This window comes from Salvelinus alpinus, chromosome 29, assembly GCF_045679555.1.
Source record: "Salvelinus alpinus chromosome 29, SLU_Salpinus.1, whole genome shotgun sequence".
Classification (NCBI taxonomy): Eukaryota; Metazoa; Chordata; class Actinopteri; order Salmoniformes; family Salmonidae; genus Salvelinus; species Salvelinus alpinus.
The window spans coordinates 13,120,200-13,130,199 of record NC_092114.1 but is presented as its reverse complement, the minus strand read 5'-3'; the positions used below and the strand labels follow the sequence as shown (position 1 = coordinate 13,130,199).

The following is a 10,000-nucleotide window of genomic DNA, read 5'->3' as shown; positions in this document are numbered from 1 at the left end:
ATCAGACCAGAGGACATTTCTCCAAAAAGTACGATCTTTGTCCCCATGTGCAGTTGCAAACCGTAGTCTGGCTTTTTTATGCCGGTTTTGGAGCAGTGGCTTCTTCCTTTGCTGAGCGGCCTTTCAGGTTATGTCGATATAGGACTCGTTTTACTGTGGATATAGATACTTTTGTACCTGTTTTCTCCAGCATCTTCACAAGATCCTTTGCTGTTGTTCTGGGATTGATTTGCACTTTTCGCACCAAAGTACATTCATCTCTAGGAGACAGAACGCATCCCCTTCCTGAGCGGTATGACGGCTGCGTGGTCCCATGGTGTTTAATGTTTGTACAGATGAGCGTGGTACCTTCAGGTGTTTAAAAATGGCTCCCAAGGATGAACCAGACTTGTGGAGGTCTACAATGTTTTTTCTGAGGTCTTGGCTGATTTCTTTTGATTTTCCCATGATGTCAAGCAAAGAGGCACTGAGTTTGAAGGTAGGCCTTGAAATACATCCACAGGTACACCTCCAATTGACTCAAATTATGTCAATTAGCCTATCAGAAGCTTCTAAAGCCATGACATCCTTTTCTGGACATTTCCAAGCTGTTTGACAGCACAGTCAACTTCTGACCCACTGGAATTCGGATACAGTGAATTATAAGTGAAATAATCTGTCTGTAAATTATTGTTGGAAAAATTACTTGTGTCATGCACAAAACTATAGTTTGTTAAACAAGTTTTAATGACTCCAACCTAAGTGTATGTAAACTTCAGACTTCAACTGTAGGTGACTGTAGTGACACTGAAGTTTCCTTATGTGATTCACCAGGTGAAAATAGCATGATATGATACTAGTTTCCCAGTAGTCTATTGATCCAGTATTATCTCTAAACTGTTCTGTATTGGTAGATTATTGATCCAGTATTATCTCTGAAGTGTTCTGTACTGCTGGATTATTGATCCAGTATTATCTCTGAAGTGTTCTGTATTGGTAGATTATTGATCCAGTGTTATCTCTAAACTGTTCTGTATTGGTAGATTATTGATCCAGTATTATCTCTGAAGTGTTCTGTATTGGTAGACTATTGATCCAGTGTTATCTCTGAAGTGTTCTGTATTGGTAGTCTATTGATCCAGTATTATCTCTGAAGTGTTCTGTATTGGTAGATTATTGATCCAGTATTATCTCTGAAGTGTTCTGTATTGGTAGATTATTGATCCAGTATTATCTCTGAAGTGTTCTGTATTGGTAGATTATTGATCCAGTATTATCTCTGAAGTGTTCTGTATTGGTAGATTATTGATCCAGTATTATCTCTGAAGTGTTCTGTATTGGTAGATTATTGATCCAGTATTATCTCTGAACTGTTCTGTATTGGTAGATTATTGATCCAGTATTATCTCTGAACTGTTCTGTATTGGTAGATTATTGATCCAGTATTATCTCTGAACTGTTCTGTATTGGTAGATTATTGATCCAGTATTATCTCTGAACTGTTCTGTATTGGTAGATTATTGATCCAGTATTATCTCTGTACTGTTCTGTATTGGTAGATTATTGATCCAGTATTATCTCTGAAGTGTTCTGTATTGGTAGATTATTGATCCAGTATTATCTCTGAAGTGTTCTGTATTGGTAGATTATTGATCCAGTATTATCTCTGAAGTGTTCTGTATTGGTAGATTATTGATCCAGTATTATCTCTGAACTGTTCTGTATTGGTAGATTATTGATCCAGTATTATCTCTGAACTGTTCTGTATTGGTAGATTATTGATCCAGTATTATCTCTGAACTGTTCTGTATTGGTAGATTATTGATCCAGTATTATCTCTGAACTGTTCTGTATTGGTAGATTATTGATCCAGTATTATCTCTGAACTGTTCTGTATTGGTAGATTATTGATCCAGTATTATCTCTGAAGTGTTCTGTACTGGTAGATTATTGATCCAGTATTATCTCTGAACTGTTCTGTATTGGTAGATTATTGATCCAGTATTATCTCTGAACTGTTCTGTATTGGTAGATTATTGATCCAGTATTATCTCTGAAGTGTTCTGTACTGGTAGATTATTGATCCAGTATTATCTCTGAACTGTTCTGTACTGGTAGATTATTGATCCAGTATTATCTCCTCTGTATTTCTGATGTGTTTCCTCTCTGTGCAGATGATAGAGTACTGACTGTTTTTGTGCCACTGGAGCTCAATTCTCTCTCTCTCTCTCTCTCTCTCTCTCTCTCTCTCTCTCTCTCTCTCTCTCTCTCTCTCTCTCTCTCTCTCTCTCTCTCTCTCTCTCTCTCTCTCTCTCTCTCTCTCTCTCAGACATGGTCGTTGTTCGTGATCAGCCTGTTTGGTAGTCTCCTGGCCACGGCGTCTGCGATTGGCCTCACCGTTTCTGTGGTGAGGGCCACAGTTAACGGTGGGCCGAGCCTCCTGACTCACTGCCGGTTCCCCAACGCTATTGGCTACGCCAGCATCACTAACGAGTGCCCTTTCGACCCCACACACGTTTATGTAAGTCACATATGGAGTTAGTGTGTCATGTGGCCTGGTCAGTGGGTCATATGGAGGGGTGGTCTGGTCAGTGGGCCATGTGGTCTGGTCAGTGGGTCATGTGGTCTGGTCGGTGGGCCATGTGGTCTGGTCAGTGGGCCATGTGGTCTGGTCAGTGGGTCATGTGGTCTGGTCGGTGGGCCATGTGGTCTGGTCAGTGGGCCATGTGGTCTGGTCAGTGGGTCATGTGGTCTTGCCAGTGGGCCATGTGGTCTGGTCAGTGGGCCATGTGGTCTGGTCAGTGGGTCATGTGGTCTGGTCACTGGGTCATGTGGAGGGGTGGTCTGGTCAGTGGGCCATGTGGTCTGGTCAGTGGGTCATGTGGTCTGGTCAGTGGGCCATGTGGTCTGGTCAGTGGGTCATGTGGTCTGGTCAGTGGGTCATGTGGTCTGGTCACTGGGTCATGTGGAGGGGTGGTCTGGTCAGTGGGTCATGTGGTCTGGTCGGTGGGCCATGTGGTCTGGTCAGTGGGCCATGTGGTCTGGTCAGTGGGTCATGTGGTCTGGTCAGTGGGTCATGTGGAGGTCAAGAGGTCAGCAGGAAGTGGTCAGTGTCACCATCAAATCAAATCAAATGTATTTGTCACATACACATGGTTAGCAGATGTTAATGCGAGTGTAGCGAAATGCTTGTGCTTCTAGTTCCGACCATGCAGTAATATCTAACAAGTAATCTAACCTAACAATTTCACAACAACTACCTTATACACACAAGTGTAAAGGAATGAATAAGAATATGTACATACAAATATATGAATGAGTGATGGCCGAACAGCATAGTCAGACATACAGTCAGACATACTCCAGTCCTGGAGGGTTACACTATATAATGTATAGTCAGACCCACACCAGTCCTGGAGGGTTACACTATATAATGTATAGTCAGATAGACACCAGTCCTGGTGGGTTACACTATATAATGTATAGTCAGATAGACACCAGTCCTGGAGGATTACACTATATAATGTATAGTCAGATAGACACCAGTCCTGGTGGGTTACACTATATAATGTATAGTCAGATAGACACCAGTCCTGGAGGATTACACTATATAATGTATAGTCAGATAGACAGCAGTCCTGGAGGGTTACACTATATAATGTATAGTCAGATAGACACCAGTCCTGGAGGATTACACTATATAATGTATAGTCAGATAGACACCAGTCCTGGAGGATTACACTATATAATGTATAGTCAGATAGACAGCAGTCCTGGAGGGTTACACTATATAATGTATAGTCAGATATACACCAGTCCTGGAGGGTTACACTATATAATGTATAGTCAGATAGACACCAGTCCTGGAGGATTACACTATATAATGTATAGTCAGATAGACACCAGTCCTGGAGGGTTACACTATATAATGTATAGTCAGATATACACCAGTCCTGGAGGGTTACACTATATAATGTATAGTCAGATAGACACCAGTCCTGGAGGGTTACACTATATAATGTATAGTCAGACCCACACCAGTCCTGGAGGATTACACTATATAATGTATAGTCAGATAGACACCAGTCCTGGAGGGTTACACTATATAATGTATAGTCAGATAGACACCAGTCCTGGAGGGTTACACTATATAATGTATAGTCAGACCCACACCAGTCCTGGAGGGTTACACTATATAATGTATAGTCAGATAGACACCAGTCCTGGAGGGTTACACTATATAATGTATAGTCAGATAGACACCAGTCCTGGAGGGTTACACTATATAATGTATAGTCAGATAGACACCAGTCCTGGTGGGTTACACTATATAATGTATAGTCAGATATACACCAGTCCTGGAGGGTTACACTATATAATGTATAGTCAGATGTACACCAGTCCTGGAGGGTTACACTATATAATGTATAGTCAGATATACACCAGTCCTGGAGGGTTACACTATATAATGTATAGTCAGATAGACACCAGTCCTGGAGGGTTACACTATATAATGTATAGTCAGATATACACCAGTCCTGGAGGGTTACACTATATAATGTATAGTCAGATAGACACCAGTCCTGGAGGGTTACACTATATAATGTATAGTCAGATAGACACCAGTCCTGGAGGGTTACACTATATAGTGTATAGTCAGACCTGAGACACCAGTCCTGGAGGGTTACACTATATAATGTATAGTCAGATAGACACCAGTCCTGGAGGGTTACACTATATAATGTATAGTCAGATAGACACCAGTCCTGGACGGGTTAGCTACTATATAATGTATAGTCAGATATACACCAGTAGCCTGTGAGGGTTACACTATATAATGTATAGTCAGATATACACCAGTAGGCCTGTGTTAGGATTACACTATATAATGTATAGTCAGATAGACACCAGTACGACTGTGAGGGTTACACTATATAATGTATAGTCAGATAGACACCAGTCCTGGACGGTGTTAGTTCACTATATAGTGTATAGTCAGATAGACACCAGTCCTGGACTGGGTTAGTTCACTATATAATGTATAGTCAGATAGACACCAGTCCTGGACTGGGTTAGTTCACTATATAATGTATAGTCAGATATACACCAGTCCTGGAGGGTTACACTATATAATGTATAGTCAGATATACACCAGTCCTGGAGGGTTACACTATATAATGTATAGTCAGATAGACACCAGTCCTGGAGGATTACACTATATAATGTATAGTCAGATAGACACCAGTAGCACTGTGTTAGGGTTACACTATATAATGTATACCGTCAGACCCACACCAGTCCTGTGAGGGTTACACTATATAATGTATAGTCAGATAGACACCAGTACGACTGTGAGGGTTACACTATATAATGTATAGTCAGACCCACACCAGTCCTGGACGGATTACACTATATAATGTATAGTCAGACCTTTAGACTACCAGTCCTGTGAGGGTTACACTATATAATGTATAGTCAGATAGACACCAGTAGGCCTGTGAGGGTTACACTATATAATGTATAGTCAGATAGACACCAGTCCTGGACGGTGTTAGCTTACTATATAATGTATAGTCAGATATACACCAGTCCTGGACGGTGTTAGCTTACTATGTAATGTATACCGTCAGACCCACACCAGTCCTGTGTTAGGATTACACTATATAATGTATAGTCAGATATACACCAGTCCTGGACTGGGTTACACTATACTAATGTATAGTACAGATAGACCACCAGTCCTGGAGGATTACACTATATAATGTATAGTCAGATAGACACCAGTCCTGGACGGTGTTACACTATACTAATGTATAGTCAGACCTGTACACCAGTCCTGGACTGTTGGTTTGCTATGTAATGGGACCTTTAGACCAGTAGGACTGTGTTAGTTTGCTATGTAATGTTACCTTTAGACCAGTAGGACTGGGTTAGTTTGCTATGTAATGTTACCTTTAGACCAGTAGGACTGGGTTAGTTTGCTATGTAATGGGACCTTTAAACCAGTAGGACTGTGTTAGTTTGCTATGTAATGTTACCTTTAGACCAGTAGGACTGTGTTAGTTTGCTATGTAATGTTACCTTTAGACCAGTAGGACTGTGTTAGTTTGCTATGTAATGGGACCTTTAGACCAGTAGGACTGTGTTAGTTTGCTATGTAATGGGACCTTTAAACTAGTAAGACTGTGTTAGTTTGCTATGTAATGTTACCTTTAAACTAGTAGGACTGTGTTAGTTTGCTATATAATGGGACCTTTAAACTAGTAGGACTGTGTTAGTTTGCTATGTAATGTTACCTTTAGACCAGTAGGACTGTGTTAGTTTGCTATGTAATGGGACCTGTAGACCAGTAGGACTGTGTTAGTTTGCTATGTAATGGGACCTTTAAACCAGTACGACTGTGTTAGTTTGCTATGTAATGTTACCTTTAGACCAGTAGGACTGTGTTAGTTTGCTATGTAATGTTACCTTTAGACCAGTAGGACTGTGTTAGTTTGCTATGTAATGTTACCTTTAGACCAGTAGGACTGTGTTAGTTTGCTATGTAATGTTACCTTTAGACCAGTAGGACTGTGTTAGTTTGCTATGTAATGGGGCCTTTAGACCAGTAGGACTGTGTTAGTTTGCTATGTAATGTTACCTTTAGACCAGTAGGACTGTGTTAGTTTGCTATGTAATGTTACCTTTAGACCAGTAGGACTGTGTTAGTTTGCTATATAATGTTACCTTTAAACTAGTATGACTGTGTGAGTTTGCTATGTAATGGGACCTTTAAACTAGTCGGACTGTTTTAGTTTGCTGTGTAATGGGACCTTTAAACTAGTAGGACTGTGTGAGTTTGCTATGTATTGTTACCTTTAGACCAGTAGGACTGTGTTAGTTTGCTATGTAATGGGACCTTTAAACCAGTAGGACTGTGTTAGTTTGCTATGTAATGTTACCTTTAGACCAGTAGGACTGTGTTAGTTTGCTATGTAATGTTACCTTTAGACCAGTAGGACTGTGTTAGTTTGCTATGTAATGTTACCTTTAGACCAGTAGGACTGTGTTAGTTTGCTATGTAATGGGACCTTTAGACCAGTAGGACTGTGTGGTTTGCTATGTAATGGGACCTTTAGACCAGTAGGACTGTGTTAGTTTGCTATGTAATGTTACCTTTAGACCAGTAGGACTGTGTTAGTTTGCTATGTAATGTTACCTTTAGACCAGTAGGACTGTGTTAGTTTGCTATGTAATGTTACCTTTAGACCAGTAGGACTGTGTTAGTTTGCTATGTAATGTTACCTTTAGACCAGTAGGACTGTGTTAGTTTGCTATGTAATGTTACCTTTAGACCAGTAGGACTGTGTTAGTTTGCTATGTAATGTTACCTTTAGACCAGTAGGACTGTGTTAGTTTGCTATGTAATGTTACCTTTAGACCAGTAGGACTGTGTTAGTTTGCTATGTAATGTTACCTTTAGACCAGTAGGACTGTGTTAGTTTGCTATGTAATGTTACCTTTAGACCAGTAGGACTGTGTTAGTTTGCTATGTAATGTTACCTTTAGACCAGTAGGACTGTGTTAGTTTGCTATGTAATGTTACCTTTAGACCAGTAGGACTGTGTTAGTTTGCTATGTAATGTTACCTTTAGACCAGTAGGACTGTGTTAGTTTGCTATGTAATGTTACCTTTAGACCAGTAGGACTGTGCTAGTTTGCTATGTAATGTTACCTTTAGACCAGTAGGACTGTGTTAGTTTGCTATGTAATGGGACCTTTAGACCAGTAGGACTTTGTTAGTTTGCTATGTAATGGGACCTTTAAACTAGTAGGACTGTGTTAGTTTGCTATGTAATGTTACCTTTAAACTAGTAGGACTGTGTTAGTTTGCTATATAATGGGACCTTTAAACTAGTAGGACTGTGTTAGTTTGCTATGTAATGTTACCTTTAGACCAGTAGGACTGTGTGAGTTTGCTATGTAATGTTACCTTTAGACCAGTAGGACTGTGTTAGTTTGCTATGTAATGGGACCTTTAGACCAGTAGGACTATGTTAGTTTGCTATGTAATGGGACCTTTAGACCAGTAGGACTGTGTTAGTTTGCTATGTAATGTTACCTTTAGACCAGTAGGACTGTGTTAGTTTGCTATGTAATGTTACCTTTAGACCAGTAGGACTGTGTTAGTTTGCTATGTAATGGGACCTTTAGACCAGTAGGACTGTGTTAGTTTGCTATGTAATGGGACCTTTAAACCAGTAGGACTGTGTTAGTTTGCTATGTAATGTTACCTTTAGACCAGTAGGACTGTGTTAGTTTGCTATGTAATGTTACCTTTAGACCAGTAGGACTATGTTAGTTTGCTATGTAATGTTACCTTTAGACCAGTAGGACTTTGTTAGTTTGCTATGTAATGTTACCTTTAGACCAGTAGGACTGTGTTAGTTTGCTATGTAATGTTACCTTTAAACTAGTAGGACTGTGTGAGTTTGCTATGTAATGTTACCTTTAGACCAGTAGGACTGTGTTAGTTTGCTATGTAATGGGACCTTTAGACCAGTAGAACTATGTTAGTTTGCTATGTAATGGGACCTTTAGACCAGTAGGACTGTGTTAGTTTGCTATGTAATGTTACCTTTAGACCAGTAGGACTGTGTGAGTTTGCTATGTAATGTTACCTTTAGACCAGTAGGACTGTGTTAGTTTGCTATGTAATGGGACCTTTAAACCAGTAGGACTGTGTTAGTTTGCTATGTAATGGGACCTTTAGACCAGTAGGACTGTGTTAGTTTGCTATGTAATGGGACCTTTAAACCAGTAGGACTGTGTTAGTTTGCTATGTAATGGGACCTGTAGACCAGTAGGACTGTGTTAGTTTGCTATGTAATGTTACCTTTAGACCAGTAGGACTGTGTTAGTTTGCTATATAATGTTACCTTTAGACCAGTAGGACTGTGTTAGTTTGCTATGTAATGGGGCCTTTAGACCAGTAGGACTGTGTTAGTTTGCTATGTAATGGGACCTTTAGACCAGTAGGACTGTGTTAGTTTGCTATGTAATGTTACCTTTAGACCAGTAGGACTTTGTTAGTTTGCTATGTAATGTTACCTTTAGACCAGTAGGACTGTGTTAGTTTGCTATGTAATGTTACCTTTAGACCAGTAGGACTTTGTTAGTTTGCTATGTAATGTTACCTTTAGACCAGTAGGACTGTGTTAGTTTGCTATGTAATGTTACCTTTAGACCAGTAGGACTGTGTTAGTTTGCTATGTAATGTTACCTTTAGACCAGTAGGACTGTGTTAGTTTGCTATGTAATGGGACCTTTAAACTAGTAGGACTGTGTTAGTTTGCTATGTAATGTTACCTTTAGACCAGTAGGACTTTGTTAGTTTGCTATGTAATGTTACCTTTAGACCAGTAGGACTGTGTTAGTTTGCTATGTAATGTTACCTTTAGACCAGTAGGACTGTGTTAGTTTGCTATGTAATGTTACCTTTAGACCAGTAGGACTGTGTTAGTTTGCTATGTAATGTTACCTGTAGACCAGTAGGACTGTGTTAGTTTGCTATGTAATGTTACCTTTAGACCAGTAGGACTGTGTTAGTTTGCTATGTAATGTTACCTTTATAACCAGTAGCGACTGTGTTAGTTTGCTATGTAATGTTACCTTGTAGACCAGTAGGACTGTGTTAGTTTGCTATGTAATGTTACCTTTAGACCAGTAGGACTGTGTTAGTTTGCTATGTAATGTTACCTTTAGACCAGTAGGACTGTGTTAGTTTGCTATGTAATGTTACCTTTAGACCAGTAGGACTATGTTAGTTTGCTATGTAATGTTACCTTTAGACCAGTAGGACTTTGTTAGTTTGCTATGTAATGTTACCTGTAGACCAGTAGGACTGTGCTAGTTTGCTATGTAATGTTACCTTTAGACCAGTAGGACTGTGCTAGTTTGCTATGTAATGTTACCTTTAGACCAGTAGGACTGTGTTAGTTTGCTATGTAATGGGACCTTTAGACCAGTAGGACTTTGTTAG

The 10,000-nt window shown here is 39.9% G+C and overlaps 1 protein-coding gene across 3 annotated transcripts in view; it reads left to right on the top strand.

Annotated features, from left to right (window-relative positions):
• LOC139559005 (uncharacterized) overlaps positions 1-10,000 on the top strand; it is a 22,538-nt gene that overhangs the window by 5,187 nt on the left and 7,351 nt on the right. For 2 of the 3 annotated variants that reach the window (XM_071374596.1, XM_071374594.1), the window contains exon 4: positions 2,309-2,500. The exons of the other annotated variant lie outside the window; for it this stretch is intronic. In XM_071374596.1, the coding sequence (XP_071230697.1) occupies positions 2,309-2,500 (192 nt within the window). The remainder of the gene's footprint in view (positions 1-2,308; positions 2,501-10,000) is intronic. 3 annotated transcript variants of the gene reach the window in all.